Source organism: Salmo salar, chromosome ssa14 (assembly GCF_905237065.1).
Source record: "Salmo salar chromosome ssa14, Ssal_v3.1, whole genome shotgun sequence".
Lineage (NCBI taxonomy): Eukaryota > Metazoa > Chordata > Actinopteri > Salmoniformes > Salmonidae > Salmo > Salmo salar.
The window spans coordinates 52,941,862-52,966,600 of record NC_059455.1 but is presented as its reverse complement, the minus strand read 5'-3'; the positions used below and the strand labels follow the sequence as shown (position 1 = coordinate 52,966,600).

The following is a 24,739-nucleotide window of genomic DNA, read 5'->3' as shown; positions in this document are numbered from 1 at the left end:
ATTCCAGGCTGTATCACAACCGGCCGTGATTGGGAGTCCCATAGGGCGGCGCACAATTGGCCCAGCATCGTCCGGGTTTGTCCGGCCGTCATTGTAAATATGAATTTGTTCTTAGCTGAATACAGGTTAAATTTAAATAAATAAAAATAGATGAATTCATTTGGTATTCAGTCTGCATGTTCTTCGTTGGTCCGCCGTGATTGACAGTCGAACGCCTTGGCCAGGTCGATGAAGACGGCTGCACAGTAATGTCTCTTATCGATGGCGGTTATGATATTGTTTAGTACCTTGAGCGTGGCTGAGGTGCACCCATGACCAGATTGCACAGCGGAGAAGGTACGGTGGGATTCGAAAGGGTCCGTGATCTTACATTTACGTCATTTAGCAGACGCTCTTATCCAGAGCGACTTACAAATTGGTGCTTTCACCTTATGATATCCAGTGGAACAACCACTTTACAATAGTACATCTATATCTTTTTTTGGGGGGGGTTATAAGGATTACTTAATCCTATCCCAGGTATTCCTTAAAGTGGTGGGGTTTCAGGTGTCTACGGAAGGTGGTGATTGACTCCGCTGTCCTGGCGTCGTGAGGGAGCTTGTTCCACCATTGGGGTGCCAGAGCAGCGAACAGGTTTGACTGGGCTGAGCGGGAACTGTGCTTCCGCAGAGGTAGGGAGGCGAGCAGGCCAGAGGTGGATGAACGCAGTGCCCTTCTTTGGGTGTAGGGACTGATCAGAGCCTGAAGGTACGGAGGTGCCGTTCCCCTCACAGCTCCGTAGGCAAGCACCATGGTCTTGTAGCAGATGCGAGCTTCAACTGGAAGCCAGTGGAGTGTGCGGAGGAGCGGGGTGACGTGAGAGAACTAGAAAGGCAGGGCAGGATAGATATAGATCTGTAACAGTTTGGGTCTAGAGTGTCACGAGAGGTTGAACAGACTAGTAATAGGGGTTGCAACAATGGCGGCAGATCATTTTAGAAAAGGTCCAGATAAGAGTACATGGCCAGATCGTTCTTCAAGATGACCAGAAGGGTCAATTAATAATCACAGTGGTTGTCGAGGGTGCAACAGGTCAGCACCTCAGGAGTAACGGTCAGTTGGCTTTTCATAGCCGATCATTCAGAGGCGGTAGAGGGGCAGGGAGATGGTCGAAAACAGCAGGTCTAGGACAAGGCAGCACATCTGGTGAACAGGTCAGGGTTCAATAGCCAGAAACTGGATGAGAAAATCAAAAGTTACTCCATCAATATAAAGTTGACTTTGACGAAAATGAAAATGTGTCGGTTTCATGGAGGTTGGAGTAACAACGTGGCTCCAATCTAGAATTGTGTCTTTAGATGTCGAGAAAAATTAACGAAGTAAGATTTTTTTTCTCACTAATCTCATTGACTTCTGAAACCCCAAAACCTGGTCTGTTCGGTCCGTTTCACAAAGAGTTCCTGGAAGTCTCACGTTGTTGCGCCTCTGGGTTGAGAAACTCTCTGGTCTGTCTCATTCTTTCTATTCCCTACCAGCATGTATTCAGTCTGCCTTTTCTTAATCAGAATGACTTTTTGTGTAAATAAAGATACTGAAATAGTTTTTTTTTTTAAGTTTTTTTTTACTGAATGTGAAGAGTTATTACAGACAACAGCGCTACAGATTTTCAGAGGTGGTCAATAAGACTAAACAAAAATCATCAAAAACACACAAATGGAATGTGTACATCCTCTGCACTGAAAAGGCCAGGTCAAAGCAACATAGTGGAAATTGACTTTGGCCTAAAGAGCAGATGACCCTAGCTACAGCCAGTGTTTCTTAACTAACTACCAAAGGGCCCAGTGTGGGTTAACACCAATGTGATCAGGGCCCGTATTCTTAAAGCGTCTCAGAGTGCTGATCTAAGATCAGGTCGTCCCTGTAATCTTAATCATTATGACCTAAAATACGACCCAGTTATCTGACCCAAAATGAATACGACCCAGTTATCTGGCCCAGTTAACTGAATACGGCCCAGTTGTCTGGCCCAGTTATCTGAATACGGCCCAGTTGTCTGACCCAGTTATCTGAATCCGGCCCAGTTGTCTGACCCAGTTATCTGAATCCGGCCCAGTTGTCTGACCCTATATGAATCCGGCCCAGTTGTCTGACCCTATATGAATCCGGCCCAGTTGTCTGACCCTATATGAATCCGGCCCAGTTGTCTGACCCTATATGAATACGGCCCAGTTTTCTGACCCTATATGAATACGGCCCAGTTATCTGACCCTAAATGAATACGGCCCAGTTATCTGACCCTAAATGAATACGACCCAGTTATCGGACCCTAAATGAATACGGCCCAGTTCTCGGACCCTAAATGAATACGGCCCAGTTCTCTCGGGTTCAATGGAAGTGAAAGACGGAAGGTGACGTCTGCTCCTCTCCTCACTCTACTTCTTTCTCCAGGAAGTCAGTCAACGTGCTGGTGTCCACAGCAACCAGCAGGTACTCCACCCCATCAGCACCCTGAGGGATCATGGGAAAAATGTGTCCATTTCAGTTTGTCGCCGTGTGTGTGTGTGTGTGTGTGTGTGTGTGTGTGTGTGTGTGTACCTTGCGTGTGTGGATGAGTTTGTGGTCTCTGTGTGTGTGTGCGTGAGTGTGCGGATGAGTTTGTGGTCTCTGTGTGTGCATGCGCGTGCGTGCGCGTACCTTGCGTGTGCGGATGAGTTTGTGGTCTCTGTGTGTGTGTGAGTGCGTGCGTGCGCGTGTACCTTGCGTGTGCGGATGAGTTTGTGGTCTCTGTGTGTGTGTGTGTGTGTGTGTGTCTGTGTGTGTGTGTGTGTGTGTGTGTACCTTGCGTGTGCGGATGAGTTTGTGGTCTGTGTGTGTGTGTGTGTGTGTGTGTGTGTGTACCTTGCGTGTGCGGATGAGTTTGTGGTCTCTGAACTCTGTGAGCTGGGTTCGCAGGGTGAGGTCAGAGTTCACCAGGAAGGCTTCCCGACAACGCTGGTAGAAGTCCTGGAATGACAAGCCTACACACACACACACACACACACACACGTTAAAACAATCACTGTGAAAGGTTGTAGGAGGGGGTTGTGTGTGTGTGTGTGTGTGTGTGTACCTGTGTATGAACTGTTGTCTTTGTTCTCCAGTTGGAACTCCACCAGCAGTTTAAAGATGCCCCTGTCGACCAATCACACACCACCATCAAAATCAAACGTTATCCAAACATTCCAATACAGAGAAACATATGTTGAGATAACGCAGCGAAAACCTGGCGTTAGCCGTAAGGCGCTAGCCGTAGTGTCTGTACCTGGCGTTAGCCGTAAGGTGTTAGCTGTAGTGTCTGTACCTGGCATTAGCAGTAGTGTCTGTACCTGGCGTTAGCCGTAGTGTCTGTACCTGGCGTTAGCCGTAAGGCGCTAGCCGTAGTGTCTGTACCTGGCGTTAGCCGTAGTGTCTGTACCTGGCGTTAGCCGTAAGGCGCTAGCCGTAGTGTCTGTACCTGGCGTTAGCCGTAAGGCGCTAGCCGTAGTGTCTGTACCTGGCGTTAGCCGTAAGGTGTTAGCTGTAGTGTCTGTAACTGGCGTTAGCCGTAAGGCGCTAGCCGTAGTGTCTGTACCTGGCGTTAGCCGTAAGGCGCTAGCCGTAGTGTCTGTACCTGGCGTTAGCCGTAAGGCGCTAGCCGTAGTGTCTGTACCTGGCGTTAGCCGTAAGGCTACGTAGGACATGTGTCAAGGAGGAGAGGGCGAGGGCTCCAGTCTGTTGAACGAGTAGAGAGTTCTCATAGGACGTCTCCTCCACATAACGCTGGAAACACACGCACTCCCACCACAACCAGTTAAACTGACTCAGTTTGCACTGGTCCCACACTGCAGGGAGACACACACCTTCAGAAACAGCACTGTGGTAAGACCAAGTAATACAGGACAAATGGACACGCTGTACCGTACCGAGCGGTGCGTTGATGTGGTCGATGGAGGCGACAAGGTGCAGGTTGGGTAGTGACGCCAGTTGACCCAGTGCATTCTGGGTCTTCTCTCCGCGGAGCATGGGACCGTCAATGTTGTGGATCAACAGGTACACATGGAGGTCCGGCTCTGATGAGACACACACAGGTCAAAGTCCACACACACAAGTCCACACACACGTCAAAGTCCCCCCCCCCCCCCCACACACACACACGTCAAAGTCCACATACACGGATCCATGTACGTTATGGGTCAAGGTCACACTGGTATGTTATGGGTCAAGGTCACACTGGTATGTTATGGGTCAAGGTCACACTGGTATGTTATGGGTCAAGGTCACACTGGTATGTTATGGGTCAAGGTCACACTGGTATGTTATGGGTCAAGGTCACACTGGTCCGTGTACAGTGGCTTGCCAAAGTATTCACCCCCTTGGCATTTTTCCTATTTTGTTGCCTTACAACCTGGAATTAAAATAATTTTTTTTTGGGGGGGGGTTTGTATCATTTGATTTACACAACATGCCTACCACTTTGAAGATGCTAAATATGTTTTATTGTTTAACAAACAAGAAATAAGACAAAAAAACTGAAAACTTGTGCACATAACATTCACCCCCTCAAAGTAAATACTTTGTAGAGCCACCTTTTGCAGCAATTACAGCTGCAAGTCTCTTTGGGTCTGTCTCTGTAAGCTTGGCACATCTAGCCACTGGGATTTTTGCCCATTCTTCAAGGCAAAACTGCTCCAGCTCCTTCAAGTTGGATGGGTTCCTGCTGGTGTACAGCAATCTTTAAGTCATACCACAGATTCTCAATTGGATTGAGGTCTGGGCTTTGACTAGGCCATTCCAAGACATTTAAATGTTTCTCCTTAAACCAGGAGAGGGTTGCTTTAGCAGTATGCTTAAGGTCATTGTCCTGCTGGAAGGTGAACCTCCGTCCCAGTCTCAAATCTTTGGAAGACTGAAACAGGTTTCCCCTCAAGAATTTCTCTGTATTTAGAGTCATCCATCATTCCGTCAATTCTGACCAATTTCCCCAGTCCCTGCCGATGAAAAACATCCCCACAGCATGACGCTGCCACCACTATGCTTCACTGTGGGGATGGTTTTCTCGAGGTGATGAGAGGTGTTGGGTTTGGGCCAGACATATCGTTTTCCTTGATGGCTAAAAAGCTCAATTTTAGTCTCATCTGACCAGAGTAGCTTCTTCCATATGTTTGGGGAGTATCCTACATGCCTTTTGGCGAACACCAAACATGTTTGCTTATTTTATCTTTAAGCAATGGCTTTTTTTCTGGCCACTCTTTCGTAAAGCCCAACTCTGTGGAGTGTATGGCTTAAAGCTGTGGACAGATACTCCAATCTCCACTTTTGAGCTTTGCAGCTCCTTCAGGGTTATCTTTGGCTTCTTTGTTGCCTCTCTGATTAATGCCCTCCTTGCCTGGTCCGTGAGTTTTGGTGGGCAGCCCTCTCTTGGCAGGTTTGTTGTGGTGCCATATTCTTTCCATTTTTTAATAATGGATTTAATGGTGCTCTGTGGGATGTTCAAAGTTTCAGATATTTTTTTTATAACCCAACCCTGATCTGTATTTCTCCACAACTTTGTCCCTGACCTGTTTGGAGAGCTCCTTGGTCTTCATGGTGCCCCTTGCTTTGTGGTGTTGCAGACTCTGGGGCCTTTCAGAACAGGTGTGTGTATATATACTGAGATCATGTGACACTTAAATAAAGTCCACCTGTGTGCAATCTAACTAATAATGTGTCTTCTGAAGGTAATTGGTTGCACCAGATCTTATTTAGGGGCTTCATAGCAAAGGGGGTGAATACATCATATGCACGCACCACTTTTCCGTTTTATTTCACTTCACCAATTTGGACTATTTTGTGTATGTCCATTACATGAAATCCAAATAAAAATCTATTTAAATTACAGGTTGTAATGCAACAAAATAGGAAAAACGCCAAGGGGGATGAATACTTTAGCAAGGCACTGTATGCTATGGGTCAAGGTCACACCGGTCCGTGTATGCCGTGGGTCAAGTTCACACCGGTCCGTGTATGCCGTGGGTCAAGGTCACACCGCTCCGTGTATGCCGTGGGTCAAGGTCACACCGCTCCGTGTATGCCGTGGGTCAAGGTCACACCGGTCCGTGTATGCCGTGGGTCAAGGTCACACCGGTCCGTGTATGCCGTGGGTCAAGGTCACTGTATGCCGTGGGTCAAGGTCACTGTATGCCGTGGGTCAAGGTCACTGTATGCCGTGGGTCAAGGTCACACCGGTCACTGTATGCCGTGGGTCAAGGTCACACCGGTCACTGTATGCCGTGGGTCAAGGTCACACCGGTCACTGTATGCCGTGGGTCAAGGTCACACCGGTCACTGTATGCCGTGGGTCAAGGTCACACCGGTCACTGTATGCCGTGGGTCAAGGTCACACCGGTCACTGTATGCTATGGGTCAAGGTCACACCGGTCACTGTATGCTATGGGTCAAGGTCACACGGGTCACTGTATGCTATGGGTCAAGGTCACACCGGGTCACTGTATGCCATGGGTCAAGGTCACACCGGTCACTGTATGCCATGGGTCAAGGTCACACCGGTCACTGTATGCCATGGGTCAAGGTCACACCGGTCACTGTATGCCATGGGTCAAGGTCACACCGGTCACTGTATGCTATGGGTCAAGGTCACTGTATGCTATGGGTCAAGGTCACTGTATGCTATGGGTCAAGGTCCCTGTATGCTATGGGTCAAGGTCACACCGGTCCCTGTATGCTATGGGTCAAGGTCACACCGGTCCCTGTATGCTATGGGTCAAGGTCACACCGGTCCCTGTATGCTATGGGTCAAGGTCACACCGGTCCCTGTATGCTATGGGTCAAGGTCACTGTATGCTATGGGTCAAGGTCACTGTATGCTATGGGTCAAGGTCACTGTATGCTATGGGTCAAGGTCACTGTATGCTATGGGTCAAGGTCACTGTATGCTATGGGTCAAGGTCACTGTATGCTATGGGTCAAGGTCACGCACGTTCTCTGAGGGTGGTGGTGATGTACTGTAGTTGGTCAGCAGGGTTCCGGAACGTTCCTTGGTGTTCTAGAAGCTCTGCAGACAGAGCAGTCAGGATCTACAGGACAGGAGGAGACCATCAGAGGGGTGAGGGTGTGTACAGGTGTGTGTGTGTGTGTGTACAGGTGTGTGTGTGTGTACAGGTGTGTGTGTGTACAGGTGTGTGTGTTATACTGACTGATTTGAGAGTGATGGAAGGGAAGAATCCGTTGACAACCAGGTGCATCTCCTGACAGAGCAGAGACACTCGGAACTCCTCTAGTAAGGCCTTCTTACTGCCCAGCCCGTACAGCAATACACTGTAACCCAGCCTATATATATATATACACACACACACACACACACACACACACACACACACACACACTTAGTAGTTACGGTCTAGTAACCCCACTGTGACCTCCACTCCTAGAGCGGCGTTACGGTCTAGTAACCCCACTGTGACCTCCACTCCTAGAGCGGCGTTACGGTCTAGTAACCCCACTGTGACCTCCACTCCTAGAGCGGCGTTACGGTCTAGTAACCCCACTGTGACCTCCACTCCTAGAGCGGCGTTACGGTCTAGTAACCCCACTGTGACCTCCACTCCTAGAGCGGCGTTACGGTCTAGTAACCCCACTGTGACCTCCACTCCTAGAGCGGCGTTACGGTCTAGTAACCTCACTGTGACCTCCACTCCTAGAGCGGCGTTACGGTCTAGTATCCTCACTGTGACCTCCACTCCTAGAGCGGCGTTACGGTCTAGTATCCTCACTGTGACCTCCACTCCTAGAGCGGCGTTACGGTCTAGTATCCTCACTGTGACCTCCACTCCTAGAGCGGCGTTACGGTCTAGTATCCTCACTGTGACCTCCACTCCTAGAGCGGCGTTACGGTCTAGTATCCTCACTGTGACCTCCACTCCTAGAGCGGCATTACGATACGGTCTAGTAACCTCACTGTGACCTCCACTCCTAGAGCGGCATTACGATACGGTCTAGTAACCTCACTGTGACCTCCACTCCTAGAGCGGCATTACGATACGGTCTAGTAACCTCACTGTGACCTCCACTCCTAGAGCGGCGTTACGGTCTAGTAACCTCACTGTGACCTCCACTCCTAGAGCGGCATTACGGTCTAGTAACCTCACTGTGACCTCCACTCCTAGAGCGGCGTTACGGTCTAGTAACCTCACTGTGACCTCCACTCCTAGAGCGGCGTTACGGTCTAGTAACCTCACTGTGACCTCCACTCCTAGAGCGGCGTTACGGTCTAGTAACCTCACTGTGACCTCCACTCCTAGAGCGGCGTTACGGTCTAGTAACCTCACTGTGACCTCCACTCCTAGAGCGGCATTACGATACGGTCTAGTAACCTCACTGTGACCTCCACTCCTAGAGCGGCATTACGATACGGTCTAGTAACCTCACTGTGACCTCCACTCCTAGAGCGGCATTACGATACGGTCTAGTAACCTCATACAGCAACAAGACAACATACGTAGCCATTAGGGAGACGGGCCCGCGGAGGGGGACGGGGCCCGCGTAGGGAGAGACGGGGCCCGCGTAGGGAGAGGTCCTTACTGTAGCTGCAGCATCCACTTGTTGAAGTGTTCATGGTGACTGGAGTGGAGCTTCTCAATCTCTGCAGAATAACACGCCGGTTTCCCTTCTAACAGACGGAACAACGTCTCCTACAAACAAGAAACACGATTCATGTGGTTTACAAGCTTCCATACATCTCCTAGGTGTGTGTGTGTGTATGTACTCACCCGGTCTAATTTAGGTGTGTGTAGGCGCTGCAGGGTCCGGTCTGATGTCAGGAATTTAGAACTGCCGTGAGCCTCAAAGTATTCCTCTACCAGACTGGCCTAAAACAGAAAGGACAAAGTCATAGCCCACAGGACATGCCACCAGAGGTCTCTTCCCAGTCCCCACGTCCAGAACAGACTCTGGGAGGCGCACAGAGAACGCACAGAGAACAAAAAGTGTTGGTCTCATGTTTCATGAACAGAAATAAAAGATCCCAGAAAGTGTATTTCTCTCACATTTTGTGCACAAATTTGTTTACATCCCTGTTAGTGAGCATTTCTCATTTGCCAAGATTATCCATCCACCTGACTGACAGGTGTGGCATATAAAGAAGCAAATTAAAAACAAAATGAGCATTACACAGGTGCACCTTGTGCTGGGGACAATAAAAGGCCATTCTAAAATGTGCAGTTTTGCCACAACACAATGTCACAGATGTCTCAAGTTGAGGGAGCGTGCAATTGGTATGCTGACAACAGGAATGTCCACCAGAGCTGTCGCCAGAGAACTGAACGTTCATTTAGAGAATTTGGCAGTACATCCAACCGACCTCACAACCGCAGACCATGTGTATGGCGACGTGTGGGTGAGCAGTTTGCTGATGTCAACGTTGGGAACAGAGTGCCCCAACGTATGGGCAGGCATAAGTTACAGACAAACACAATTGCATTTTATCTATGGCAATTTGAATGCACAGAAGGGCCTTGGTCAGGGAGGTGACCAAGAACCCGATGGTTCCTCTGTGGAGATGGGAGAACCTTCCAGAAGGACAACCATCTCTGCAGCACTCCACCAATCAGGCCTTTATGGTACAGTGGCCAGACCAAAGCCACTCCTCAGTAAAAGGCACATGACAGCCCGCTTGGAGTTTGCCAAAGGCACCTAAAGACTCTCAGACCATGAGAAACAAGATTCTCTGGTCTGATGAAACCAAGATTGAACTCTTTGGCATGAATGCCAAGCGTCACGTCTGGAGGAAACCTGGCACCATCCCTACAGTGAAGCACGATGGTGGCAGCTTCATGCTGTGGGGATGTTTTTCAGTGGCAGGGACTGGGAGACTAGTCAGGATTGAGGCAAAGATGAACAGAGCAAAGTAGAGAGAGGTCCTTGATGAAAACCTGCTCCAGAGTGCTCAGGACCTCAGACTGGGGTGAAGGTTCACCTTCCAACAGGACAACGACCTTAATCACATAGCCAAGACAACGCAGGAGTGGCTTCGGGACAAGTCTGAATGTCCTTGACTGGCCCATCCAGAGCCCAGACTTGAACCCAATCGAACGTCTCTGGAGAGACCATCAAATAGCTGTGCAGCGACGTTCCCCATCCAACCTGACAGAGCTTGAGAGGATCTGCAGAGAAGAATGGGAGAAACTCCCCAAATACAGGTGTGCCAAGCTTTTGCATCATACCCAAGAAGACTCAAGGCTGTAATCGCTGCCAAAGCAGCTTTAACAAAGTACTGAGTAAAGGGTCTGAATACTTATGTAAATTTAATATTATTGTTTAATTTGTGTAGATTGACGGGAAAAAAAACGATTTAATCCATTTTAGAATAAGTTTGTAATGTAACAATGTGGAAAAAGTCAAGGGGTCTGAATACTTTCCAAATGCACTGTACACATGCTAACACACACATTGTGATATTGTTGTATGCTGGTATTACATGTTGTATTGTAGCTATGTACTGGTGTAATAATGTTATAATGTACTGTTATCTTTTGTTTTATTTGTAATGTACGCGCTTTAATATGTTTGGACCCCAGGAAGAGTAGCTGCTGTCTTGACAGGAACTAATGGGGATCCATAATAAACCCCAGGAAGAGTAGCTGCTGCCTTGGCAGGAACTAATAGGGGTCCATAATAAACCCCAGGAAGAGTAGCTGCTGCCTTGGCAGGAACTAAATGGGGATCCATAATAAACCCCAGGAAGAGTAGCTGCTGCCTTGGCAGGAACTAAATGGGGATCCATAATAAACCCCAGGAAGAGTAGCTGCTGCCTTGACAGGAACTAATGGGGATCCATAATAAACCCCAGGAAGAGTAGCTGCTGCCTTGGCAGGAACTAATGGGGATCCATAATAAACCCCCAGGAAGAGTAGCTGCTGCCTTGGCAGGAACTAACGGAGATCCATAATAAACCCCAGGAAGAGTAGCTGCTGCCTTGGCAGGAACTAACGGGGATCCATAATAAACCCCAGGAAGAGTAGCTGCTGTCTTGGCAGGAACTAACGGGGATCCTTAATAAACCCCAGGAAGAGTAGCTGCTGTCTTGGCAGGAACTAACGGGGATCCATAATAAACCCCAGGAAGAGTAGCTGCTGTCTTGGCAGGAACTAACGGGGATCCTTAATAAATCCCAGGAAGAGTAGCTGCTGTCTTGGCAGGAACTAAATGGGGATCCATAATAAATACAAATATTGCTGACTGTCTGACATGGCTGGCTGGTTCTGGCTGACTGACTGACCTGGCTGGCTGGGTGGTTCTGGCTGAGTGGTTCTGGGGCGACTAACCTGGCAGGGTGGTTCTGGGCGACTAACCTGGCAGGGTGGTTCTGGGGCGACTAACCTAGCAGGGTGGTTCTGGGGCGACTAACCTGGCTGGGTGGTTCTGGGGCGACTAACCTGGCTGGGTGGTTCTGGGGCGACTAACCTGGCTGGGTGGTTCTGGGGCGACTAACCAGGCTGGGTGGTTCTGGCTGGGTGGTTCTGGGTGACTAACCAGGCAGGGTGGTTCTGGCTGGGTGGTTCTGGGTGACTAACCTGGCAGGGTGGTTCTGGGTGAGTGGTTCTGGGTGACTAACCTGGCAGGGTGGTTCTGGGGTGACTAACCTGGCAGGGTGGTTCTGGCTGAGTGGTTCTGGGTGACTAACCTGGCTGGGTGGTTCTGGGCGACTAACCTGGCAGGGTGGTTCTGGCTGAGTGGTTTTGGGCGACTGACCTGGCAGGGTGGTTCTTGGGCGAGTGACCTGGCAGGGTGGTTCTTGGGGCGACCGACCTGGCAGGGTGGGTCTGGGGCGACCGACCTGGCAGGGTGGGTCTGGGGCGACCGACCTGGCAGGGTGGTTCTGGCTGAGTGGTTCTGGGCGACTGACCTGGCAGGGTGGTTCTGGGGCGACCGACCTGGCTGGGTGGTTCTGGGGCGACCGACCTGGCTGGGTGGTTCTGGGGCGACCGACCTGGCTGGGTGGTTCTGGGGCGACCGACCTGGCTGGGTGGTTCTGGGGCGACCGACCTGGCAGGGTGGTTCTGGGGCGACCGACCTGGCAGGGTGGTTCTGGGGCGACCGACCTGGCAGGGTGGTTCTGGGGCGACCGACCTGGCAGGGTGGTTCTGGGGCGACCGACCTGGCTGGGTGGTTCTGGGGCAACTAACCTGGCTGGGTGGTTCTGGCTGGGTGGTTCTGGGTGACTAACCAGGCAGGGTGGTTCTGGCTGGGTGGTTCTGGGTGACTAACCTGGCAGGGTGGTTCTGGGTGAGTGGTTCTGGGTGACTAACCTGGCTGGGTGGTTCTAGGTGACTAACCTGGCAGGGTGGTTCTGGGGCGACTAACCTGGCAGGGTGGTTCTGGGGCGACTAACCTGGCTGGGTGGTTCTGGGGCGACTAACCTGGCTGGGTGGTTCTGGGGCGACTAACCTGGCTGGGTGGTTCTGGCTGAGTGGTTTTGGGCGACTAACCTGGCTGGGTGGTTCTGGCAGGGTGGTTCTTGGGCGAGTGACCTGGCAGGGTGGTTCTGGGGCGACCGACCTGGCAGGGTGGGTCTGGGGCGACCGACCTGGCAGGGTGGTTCTGGCTGAGTGGTTCTGGGTGACTAACCTGGCTGGGTGGTTCTGGGTGACTAACCTGGCTGGGTGGTTCTGGGTGACTAACCTGGCTGGGTGGTTCTGGGTGACTAACCTGGCTGGGTGGTTCTGGCTGAGTGGTTCTGGGTGACTAACCTGGCAGGGTGGTTCTGGGTGACTAACCTGGCAGGGTGGTTCTGGGTGACTGACCTGGCTGGGTGGTTCTGGGGCGACCGACCTGGCAGGGTGGTTCTGGGGCGACCGACCTGGCAGGGTGGTTCTGGGGCGACCGACCTGGCAGGGTGGTTCTGGGGCGACCGACCTGGCAGGGTGGTTCTGGGGCGACTGACCTGGCAGGGTGGTTCTGGGGCGACTGACCTGGCAGGGTGGTTCTGGGGCGACTGACGTGGCAGGGTGGTTCTGGGGCGACTGACCTGGCTGGGTGGTTCGGGGCGACTAACCTGGCTGGGTGGTTCTGGGGCGACTAACCTGGCTGGGTGGTTCTGGGGCGACTAACCTGGCTGGGTGGTTCTGGGGCGACTAACCTGGCTGGGTGGTTCTGGCTGGGTGGTTCTGGGTGACTAACCAGGCAGGGTGGTTCTGGCTGGGTGGTTCTGGGTGACTAACCTGGCAGGGTGGCTCTGGGTGACTAACCTGGCTGGGTGGTTCTGGGTGACTAACCTGGCTGGGTGGTTCTGGCTGAGTGGTTCTGGGTGACTAACCTGGCAGGGTGGCTCTGGGTGACTAACCTGGCAGGGTGGCTCTGGGTGACTAACCTGGCAGGGTGGCTCTGGGTGACTAACCTGGCAGGGTGGCTCTGGGTGACTAACCTGGCAGGGTGGCTCTGGGTGACTAACCTGGCAGGGTGGCTCTGGGTGACTAACCTGGCAGGGTGGCTCTGGGTGACTAACCTGGCAGGGTGGCTCTGGGGTGACTAACCTGGCAGGGTGGTTCTGGGGTGACTAACCTGGCAGGGTGGTTCTGGGGTGACTAACCTGGCAGGGTGGTTCTGGGGTGACTAACCTGGCAGGGTGGTTCTGGGTGAGTGGTTCTGGGTGACTAACCTGGCTGGGCGGTTCTGGGGCAGTCTTGCTCTTCTTAGCAGGTGTCTTATAGAGAGCTGTGGCTGGAGGCTTACTGGGTGTGCTGGACTGATTCACTCTGTCCTCCTCATCATCATCATCCTCCTCCTCCCCTCCAGAGTCAGAGGGAGAGAGCTCGCTGTCGCTGTCAGACCTCAGGCTGGGATCTAAAACAGACAGACCTTAGTTTAATATACTAAACAAAAATAGAAACGCAATATGCAACAATTTACAGTTCATATGAGGAAATCAGTCAATTAAAAGAAATTTGGCTCTAATCTATGGATTTCACATGACTGGGAATACAGTTATAATATACTGCTCCAAAAAAATAAAGGGAACACTTAAACAACACATCCTAGATCTGAATTAAAGAAATAATCTTATTAAATACTTTTTTCTTTACATAGTTGAATGTGCTGACAACAAAATCACACAAAAATAATCAATGGAAATCCAATTTATCAACCCATGAAGGTCTGGATTTGGAGTCACACTCAAAATGAAAGTGGAAAACCACACTACAGGCTGATCCAACTTTGATGTAATGTCCTTAAAACAAGTCAAAATGAGGCTCAGTAGTGTGTGTGGCCTCCACATGCCTGTATGACCTCCCTACAACGCCTGGGCATGCTCCTGATGAGGTGGCGGATGGTCTCCTGAGGGATCTCCTCCCAGACCTGGACTAAACCATCCGCCAACTCCTGGACAGTCTGTGGTGCAACGTGGCGTTGGTGGATGGAGCTTGACATGATGTCCCAGATGTGCTCAATTGGATTCAGGTCTGGGGAACGGGCGGGCCAGTCCATTGCATCAATGCCTTCCTCTTGCAGGAACTGCTGACACACTCCAGCCACATGAGGTCTAGCATTGTCTTGCATTAGGAGGAACCCAGGGCCAACCGCACCAGCATATGGTCTCACAAGGGGTCTGAGGATCTCATCTCGGTACCTAATGGCGGTCAGGCTACCTCTGACGAGCACATGGAGGGCTGTGCGGCCCCCCAAAGAAATGCCACCCCACACCATGACTGACCCACCGCCAAACCGGTCATGCTAGAGGATGTTGCAGGCAGCAGAACGTTCTCCACGGCGTCTCCAGACTCTGTCATGTCTGTCACATGTGCTCAGTGTGAACCTGCTCTTATCTGTGAAGAGCACAGGGCGCCAGTGGCGAATTTGCCAATCTTGGTGTTCTCTGGCAAATGCCAAACGTCCTGCACGGTGTTGGGCTGTAAGCACAACCCCCACCTGTGGACGTCGGGCCCTCATAGAGTCTGTTTCTGACCGTTTGAGCAGACACATGCACATTTGTGGCCTGCTGGAGGTCATTTTGCAGGGCTCTGGCAGTGCTTCTCCTGCTCCTCCTTGCACAAAGGCGGAGGTAGCGGTCCTGCTGCTGGGTTGTTGCCCTCCTACGGCCTCCTCCACGTGTCCTGATGTACTGGCCTGTCTCCTGGTAGCGCCTCCATGCTCTGGACACTACCCTGACAGACACAGCAAACCTTCTTGCCACAGCTCGCATTGATGTGCCATCCTGGATGAGCTGCACTACCTGAGCCACTTGTGTGGGTTGTAGACTCCGGCTCATGCTACCACTAGAGTGAAAGCACCGCCAGCATTCAAAAGTGACCAAAACATCAGCCAGGAAGCATAGGAACTGAGAAGTGGTCTGTGGTCCCCACCTGCAGAACCACTCCTTTATTGGGGGTGTCTTGCTAATTGCCTATAATTTCCACCTGTTGTCTATTCCATTTGCACAACAGCATGTGAAATGTATTGTCAATCAGTGTTGCTTCCTAAGTGGACAGTTTGATTTCACAGAAGTTGACTTGGAGTTACATTGTGTTGTTTAAGTGTTCCCTTTATTTTTTTGAGCAGTGTATAACAATATCTGTTGGTCACAGATACCTAAAAAAAAAATAGGTAGGGACGTGGATCAGAAAATCAGTCAGTATCTGGTTTGACCACCATTTGCTTCATGCAGCGCGACATCTCCTTCACACAGAGCTGATCAGGCTGTTGATTGTGGCCTGTGGAATGTTGTCCCACTTGTACATGTCGATCCAGAGCATCCCAAACATGCTCAATGGGTGACATGTCTGGTGAGTATGCAGGTCATGGAAGAACTGGGACATTTTCAGCTTCCAGAAATTGTGTACAGATCCTTGCGACATGGAGCTGTGTATTATCATGCTGAAACATGAGGTGATGGCTCATGTGGATGAATGGCACAGCGATGGGCCTCAGGATCTCATCATAGCATCTCTGTGCATTCAAATTGCTATCGATAAAATGCAATTGTGTTAGTTGTCCGTAGCTTATGCCTGCCCACACCATAACCCCATAGTGGGGCACTCTGTTGACAATGTTGACATCAGCAAACCGCTCATCCACACGACGCCATACGGTCGTGTGGCCGGTTGGATGTACTGCCAAATTCTCTAAAACGATGTTGGAGGCGGCTTATGGTAGAGAATTGAACATTAAATTCTCTGGCAACAGCTGTGGTGGATATTCCTGTAGTCAGCATGCCAATTGCACACGCCGTCAACTTGAGACATCTGCGGCATTGTTTTGTGTGACGAAACTGCACATATTAGAGTGGCCTTTTATTGTCCCTAGCACAAGGTGCACCTGTGTAATGATCATGTTTAATTAACTTATTTTTAATTAACTCTCGATATGCCAGACCTGTTAGGTAGATTGATTATCTTGGCAAAGGAGAAATGCTCAGTAACAGGGGTGTAAACAAATGTGTGCACAAAATGTGAGAGAATTAAGGTTTGGAAAATTTCTAGGATCTTTAATTTCAGCTCATGAAACATGGGACCAACACTTTACATGTTGCGTTTATATTTTTTGTTCCGTATATTTTTGTGAACTGTAATTCCGTGTAGTCACGGTTGAAAGAGTTTATCGAACGTCCCAAACATTTAGTTACAACGTCAGTAAGCCGATTGTTTGTTTCCCACCTGATAGTCTCTTCCTGAGTCTGTGGGGCGTTGTGGAAACAAACTGCACCTTCCTGCCCTGAGACGAAACAGGAAGTAACACAGGTCACAGCTCAGCACTGGCACCAACTGGCTACATCTGTCCTCTCCAATACTCACCTTCTGAGGAGTCCTGTTCTCACTCTCTAGAGACAGGGAGAACATACAGAGAAAATGGACATCATCCACCTGATCATTAGGAGAGACGTCGATGTACAGAACCAGTCAATAGTTATCACACCTACTCATTCAAGGGTTTATTTTTTTCTACATGGTAGAATAATAGTGAAGACATCAAAACTATGAAATAACACATAAGGAATAATGTAGTAACCAAAAAAGTGTTAAACAAATCAAAATATTTTATATAGGTTTCTTCAAAGTAGCCACCCTTTGCACACTCTTGCCATTCTCTCAACCAGCTTCATGAGGTAGTCACCTGGAATGCATTTCAATGAACAGGTGTGCCTTGTTAAAAGTTAATTTGTGGAATTTCTTTCCTTCTTAATGTGTTTGAGCTAATCAGTTGTGTTGTGACAAGGTAGGGGTGGTATACAGAAGATGGTATTTTACCAAACAGGGATAAGTCCATATTATGGCAAGAACAGCTCAAATATGCGAAGAGAAACGACAGTTCATAAGTCAGTTAAGCCGGAAAATTTCAAGAACTTTGAAAGTTTCTTCAAGCGCAGTCGCAAAAACCATCAAGCGCAGTGATGAAACTGGCTCTCATGAGGACCGCCACAGGAAAGGAAGACCCAGAGTTACCTCTGCTGCAGAGGATAAGTTCATTAGAGATACCAACCTCAAAAATTGCAGCCCAAATAAATTCTTCAGAGTTCAAGTAACAGACACATCTCAACATCAACTGTTCAGAGGAGACTGCGTGAATCAGGCCTTCATGGTCAAATTGCTGCAAAGAAACCACTACTAAAGGACAGCAATAATAAGAAGAGACTTGCTTGGGCCAAGAAACATGAGCAATGGACATTAGACCAGTGGAAATCTGTCCTTTGGTCTGATGAGTCCAAATTAGCGATTTTTGGTTCCAACTGCTGTGTCTCTGTGAGACTCAGAGTAGGTGAACGGATGGTCTCCGTATGTGTGGATCCCACCGTGAAGCATGGAGGAGGTGGTGGTGTGATGGTGGTTTGCTGGTGACTGTCTGGTTTAATTAAGAATTCAAGGGACACTTAACCAGCATGGCTACCACAGCATTCTGCAGCAATACGCCATCCCATCTGGTTTGGGCTTATTGGGACTATCATTTGTTTTTCAACAGGACAATGACCCAAAACACACCTCCAGGCTGTGTAAGGGCTATTTGACCAAGAAGGAGAGTGATGGAGTGCTGCATCAGATGACCTGGCCTCCACAATCACCCGACTTCACCCCAATTGAGATGGTTATGGATGAGTCGGACCGCAGAGTGAAGGAAAAGCAGCCAACAAGTGCTCAGCATATGTGGGAACTCCTTCAAGACTGTTGGAAAAGCATTCCTCATGAAGCTGGTTGAGAGAATGCCAAGCGTGTGCAAAGCTGTCATCAAGGCAAAGCGTGGGTACTTTGAAGAATCTCACATATAAAATATACTTTTTTGGATGAGAACGAGGATGAGGAAACGGGAAGGAAGAGATGGATGAGAACAGGAAGGAAGAGATAGATGAGAACGAGGATGAGGAAACAGGAAGGAAGAGATGGATGAGAACAGGAAGGAAGAGATGGATGAGAACGAGGATGAGGAAACGGGAAGGAAGAGATGGATGAGAACGAAGATGAGGAAACAAAGGAAGAGATGGATGAGAACAGGGAGAAAGAGATGGATGAGAGCAGGAAGGAAGAGATGGATGAGAGCAGGAAGGAAGAGATGGATGAGAGCAGGAAGGAAGAGATGGATGAGAGCAGGAAGGAAGAGATGGATGAGAGCAGGAAGGAAGAGATGGATGAGAGCAGGAAGGAAGAGATGGATGAGAGCAGGAAGGAAGAGATGGATGAGAGCAGGAAGGAAGAGATGGATGAGAGCAGGAAGGAAGAGATGGATGAGAACGAGGATGAGGAAACAGGAAGGAAGAGATGGATGAAAGAGGGACTCACTGCAGCCATTGTGGGCGGGGCCAGAAGGGTCAGGTGTTGTTCTGAAGGTCACACTCCTCACTGGGGTCCGAGCCAGCTCAGACGCTACACAACACACACACACACACACACACACACACACACACACACACAGTTGTTACTCTACGAGCCAGAGAGCGAGAGAGACCAGACAGGAAAAGGCGAAGCGAGCGGCTTTACACTGCCCAAAATCTGCCCAGGAAAATAAGACAACGATGAGTGTTGAATTTGGTGAACAGAAGAATGTACCGCGTGAGGCTTATCTGACCCAATAGGAGTTTGGTTACGCTGTGCCTGTTGTTCACACACCTCATTGGCTAGAATGGTCCCACCTGACCTCATTGGCTAGAATGGTCGCACCTGACCTCATTGGCTAGAATGGTCGCACCTGACCTCATTGGCTAGAATGGTCGCACCTGACCTCATTGGCTAGAATGGTCGCACCTGACCTCATTGGCTAGAATGGTCCCACCTGACCTCATTGGCTAGGTCGACCGATGAATCGGAATGGCCGATTTCAAGTTTTCATAACAATCGGTAATTGGCATTTTTGGCCACCGATTTGCCGATTTTTTTAATTTAATTTTTTATTTTAACTACGCAAGTCAGTTAAGAACACATTCTTATTTTCAATGACGGCCTACCGGGGAACAGTGGGTTAACTGCCTTGTTCAGGGGCAGAACGACAGATTTTTACCTTGTCAGCTCGGGGATTCAACCTTACAACCTTATGGTTAACTAGTCCAACGCTCTAACCACCTGCTTTACATTGCACTCCACGAGGAGGCTGTCTGTTACGCGAATGCAGTAAGAAGCCAAGGTAAGTTGCTAGCTAGCTTTAAACTTATCTTATGAAAAACAATCAATCAATCATAATCACTAGTTAACTACACATGGTTGATGATATTACTAGTTTATCTAGCCTGTCCTGCGTTGCATATAATCGATGCGGTGCGCATTCGCGAAAAAGGACCGTCGTTGCTCCAACTTGTACCTAACCATAAACATCAATGTCTTTCTTAAAATCAATACACAGAAGTATATATTTTTAAACCTGCATATTTACCTAAAAGAAATCCAGGTTAGAAGGCAATATTAACAAGGTGAAATTGTGTCATTTCTCTTGCGTTCATTGCACGCAGAGTCAGGGTATATGCAACAGTTAGGGCCGCCTGGCTCGTTGCGAACTAATTTGCCAGAATTTTACATAATTATGACATGACATTGAAGGTTGTGCAATGTAACAGGAATATTTAGACTTAGGGATGCCACCCGTTACATAAAATACGGAACGGTTCCATATTTCACTGAAAGAAAAAAACATTTTGTTTTCGAGATGATAGTTTCCGGATTCGACCACATTAATGACCTAAGGCTCGTATTTCTGTGTGTTTATTATATTATAATTAAGTCTATGATTTGATAGAGCAGCTGACTGAGCGGTGGTAGGCACCAGCAGGCTCGTAAGCATTCATTCAAACAGCACTTTCGTGCATTTTACCAGCAGCTCGTCGCAATTCTTCAAGCGCTGTTTATGACTTCAAGCCTGTCAACTCCCGAGATTAGGCTGGTGTAACCGATGTGAAATGGCTAGCTAGTTAGCCGGGTGCGCGTTAATAGCGTTTCAAACGTCACTCACTCTGAGACTTGGAGTAGTTGTTCCCCTTGCTCTGCAAGGGCTGTGGCTTTTGTGGAGCGATGGGTAACGATGCTTCGAGGGTGGCTGTTGTCGATGTGTTCCTGGTTCGAGCCCAGGTAGGAGCGAGGAGAGGGACGGAAGCTATACTGTTACACTGGCAATACTAAAGTGCCTATAAGAACATCCAATAGTCAAAGGTATATGAAATACAAATCGTATAGAGAGAAATAGTCCTATAATTCCTATAATAACTACAACCTAAAACTTCTTACCTGGGAATATTGAAGACTCATGTTAAAAGGAACCACCAGCTTTCATATGTTCTCATGTTCTGAGCAAGGAACTTAAACGTTAGCTTTCTTACATGGCACATATTGCACTTTTACTTTCTTCTCCAACACTTTGTTTTTGCATTATTTAAACCAAATTGAACATGTGTCATTATTTATTTGAGGCTAAATTGATTTTATTTATGTATTATATTAAGTTAAAATAAGTGTTCGTTCAGTATTGTTGTAATTGTCATTATACAAATAAATAAAGAAAATTTAAAAAAAAATAAATAAATAAATAAAAAAATAAAAAAAAAATCGGCCGATTAATCGGTATCGGTTTTTTTTTGTGTCCCCAAATAATCGGTATCGGCGTTGAAAAATCATAATCGGTCGACCTCATTGGCTAGAATGGTCCCACCTGACCTCATTGGCTAGAATGGTCCCACCTGATCTCGCCTGGCTTCCATCTCTGAGGACATGCATTTCCTGTTAGAGCATGTATTTCCTGTTAGAGCATGTTGTCAATATTACAGATAACGTTTGGAGAGACTTACCCATCTGGGCCATCCTGTTGGCGCGTTTCACCGTCTGAAAGGTGAACATTGATGCTCCTCCTCCTCCTGCTGCTACACACTCCTCCCCATCTTCAGACAGGACACAGTCAGACAGGACACTGTCAGACAGGACACACACACTCCTCCCCCTCTTCAGACAGGACACAGTCAGACAGGACACCGTCAGTCAGGACACACCCACGCCTCCCCCTCTTCAGACAGGACACCGTCAGACAGGACACCGTCAGACAGGACACCATCAGACAGGACACAATCAGACAGGACACACACACTCCTCCCCCTCTTCAGACAGGACACCGTCAGACAGGACACCATCAGACAGGACACACACACTCCTCCCCCTCTTCAGACAGGACACAGTCAGACAGGACACCGTCAGAGTCTCCCCACACACAGTCAGACAGGACACACACACAGTCCGACAGTCTCCCCACACACAGACAGGACACACACACACACTCCTCCCCCTCTTCAGACAGGACACCGTCAGACAGGACACCGTCAGAGTCTCCCCACACACAGTCAGACTGGACACAGTCAGACAGGACACAGAGTCTCCCCACACACAGTCAGGCAGGACACAGCCAGACAGGACACAGAGTCTCCACACACACACACACACACACACACACACAGTCCGACAGGACAAACACACAGTCAAGGCAGGAAACACACAGTCAGGCAGGAAACACACAGTCAGGCAGGAAACACACAGTCAGGCAGGAAACACACAGTCAGGCAGGAAACACACAGTCAGGCAGGAAACACACAGTCAGGCAGGAAACACACACACACACAGGCAGGCAGACAGGGCACACATATGCACAGTCAGTAGGGCTGTTCGTCATGACAGACCGATGGACTGAGACACAAACACACACCATCTGTTCCGAGGGCCTGGACATAGTGCAGCTCACTAAGGCCTGCTCCATCCTCTCTACTGCTCCTCTCCGCTTCACTCCTCAGAGTCACCAGCCTCTGCACACTGCTGTGGCTGCCCTGCACATCTACACACAGCAAAACCAACAAATCCCTCAGTCAGCCGTACATGTACGTGTGTGTGGTCTTTGTGATGGTGTGTGTGTGTATGGTCTTTGTGATTGTGTGTGTGTGGTCTTTGTGATGGTGTGTGTGGTCTTTGTGATGGTGCGTGTGTGTGTGGTCTTTGTGATGGTGCGTGTGTGTGTGTGGTCTATGTGATGGTGCGTGTGTGTGGTCTATGTGATGGTGCGTGTGTGTGTGTGGTCTGACTCCTACCTTCTTGTTTGTCCACTATGTGTTCCAGTGCATCTCCGTCGCCCACAAACCTCACCTCCAATAAACTCATACTGCACAGAAACACACCATTACCACACCACTTCCAACACACTGTCATGCCGATGCACATCATCATCATCACTACAACACTCAGTGTTTAACTGGGAACTCGGGAGATCAGAGCTCTTGAATTGATGCTGCTTTCAAAACAACTCGAAACTTGGAAATGAGAACATGGAAATCTCCGACTTCAGTCCAGACAACTGGGAACTTTGGAAAAAAAAATAATAATAAAACAATAAAACATTCTCCGACAGAGAGAAGTCATTTTGAACGGTCATCCAACTCGGAATCTCGGGCCTCTTTCTAGAGCTCCGACCTGAAGATCACTGATCATGATTTGACCTCGTATTTTTCCGAGTTCCCAGTTGTGTTGAAATCACCATGAACGCACTGAAGTCGGAGATTTCCGAGTTCCCAGATGTTTTGAAACGCGGAAATATAACACAGAAACATTCGCTATCGTTAGCTAGCTAATGAAACAATATGCCACGAAAAGCAGGGACTTGCCTTTCTGCTGTTTTTACTACCCGTTATAACGCACGTTTGTAGAAGACACAATTATTAAAAAAGGACAAATATTAGTTACTACACTAAGTCAAGTTAGAAACATCTACAAAGTGCGCGCAGCTTGAAAGATCTTTGACAGATTTCCGCGGGCCAGACCGCAAGTTTTTAAACCACGTGTTGAGTCAAAGGTCGTGGGTTTAGTTTCGACCAATCAGAAGGCAGGATTCTGTAAAACACCACTTCCCAAGATGCTTGGCGCGCAGCTCCACCAGAGGTGCGTCAGAGAGGAGGAGGAGGAGGAGGAGGAGGAGGTGGTGAGCTCTGAGCCACGGAGTTAACATGGCGGAAGCAGATGTGTTGTTTGAAGATTAAAAAAAGTAAATCGAGTACAGTTATTGACAACGATGAGTGGACAACAGTGAAGTCCAAGAATAGAAACAAAAAAGGCTAAAATTGTTGTGGCAAATCAAATGTTATTAGTCACATGCGCCGAATACAACAGGGCTTAAATGGCTTTAAGGCTTAAATGTGAAATAAAAAATATTGCCTATTTAATGAAAAAGTATTGCCTATTTAGCTTATTTAATGAAACCCTGGCTGGCTGTTGATGTCCTAGGTCAGGGCTCTCCAGCCCTGTTCCTAGAGAGCTACCAACCTTCCTGTAGGTTTTAACTCCAACCCTGTTCCTGGAGAGATAACCTCCTGTAGGTTTTAACTCCAACCCTGTTCCTGGAGAGATACCCTCCTGTAGGTTTTAACTCCAACCCTGTTCATGGAGAGAGACCCTCCTGTAGGTTTTCACTCCAACCCTGTTCCTGGAGAGAGACCCTCCTGTAGGTTTTAACTCCAACCCTGTTCCTGGAGAGATACCCTCCTGTAGGTTTTCACTCCAACCCTGATCCTATAGAGCTATCCCTCCTGTAGGTTTTAACTCCAACCCTGATCATGCGCATCTGATTCTAATAATTAGCTGGTTGATAAACTGAATCAGGTTAGTTATGACTGGGGTTGGTGCAGAAACCTACAGGAAGGTTGGTAGCTCTCTAGGAACAGGGCTGGAGAGCCCTGACCTAGGACATCAACAGCCAGCCAGGGTTTGAAAACCTACAGGATAGTTTCTCTCCAGGAACAGGGTTGGAGAGCCCTGTCCTAGGCAATAGATCACAAAGCAGCATCACCGCTAAACTTTTTGGAAATGTCAAGTTCACTTTCTTATCCATAAACACAGTTAAGTGCAAATACGGTTCAGCAGCTCAAATCATCAGGATGTGGGGCATTGTTATTAGGAAGGAGGTCTACCATGGATGGATCGCTAAAATAATGATTATGATCACCAGTGGTGATTTTAGCAAGTAAATCTTGTTGGGGCAAACTCAACCTTTTTGTTGTTGTTGATGCTTGCCAGCAAAGCCACTACACAACACTAAACAATACATTAATTGCAATATAAGGGTGACAAACAGTTCCCACAAACTGTTAGGGTCTACATAATGCTCTCCCAACAGCAGAGATTTATTTTCAGCACCATGGAGTGAATTCTTACCACTGCTACACCTGGTTATCAGCAGAGCCTTGTCTGGCAGCAAAACAGTTCCTTCAGCCTCATTTACTGCCTTTAAATAAAATTTTGCTGATATGGCTGACTTGCTTAAA

At 48.8% G+C, this 24,739-nt stretch overlaps 1 protein-coding gene across 2 annotated transcripts; it reads right to left on the bottom strand.

The window, feature by feature from the left end:
- Positions 1-1,579: 1,579 nt before the first annotated feature.
- orc2 (origin recognition complex, subunit 2) lies at positions 1,580-23,237 on the bottom strand. 2 transcript variants are annotated; one of them, NM_001173957.1, is given in 17 exon segments: positions 1,594-2,487; positions 2,878-2,996; positions 3,089-3,150; positions 3,668-3,839; positions 3,921-4,067; positions 6,974-7,070; positions 7,191-7,323; positions 8,575-8,684; positions 8,763-8,861; positions 13,649-13,833; positions 16,641-16,698; positions 16,779-16,804; positions 18,753-18,836; positions 21,239-21,328; positions 22,141-22,266; positions 22,517-22,587; positions 23,087-23,237. In NM_001173957.1, coding segments are annotated over 16 exon segments (1,659 nt in total). In that variant the 5' UTR covers position 22,587; positions 23,087-23,237; the 3' UTR covers positions 1,594-2,406.
- Positions 23,238-24,739: the final 1,502 nt, after the last annotated feature.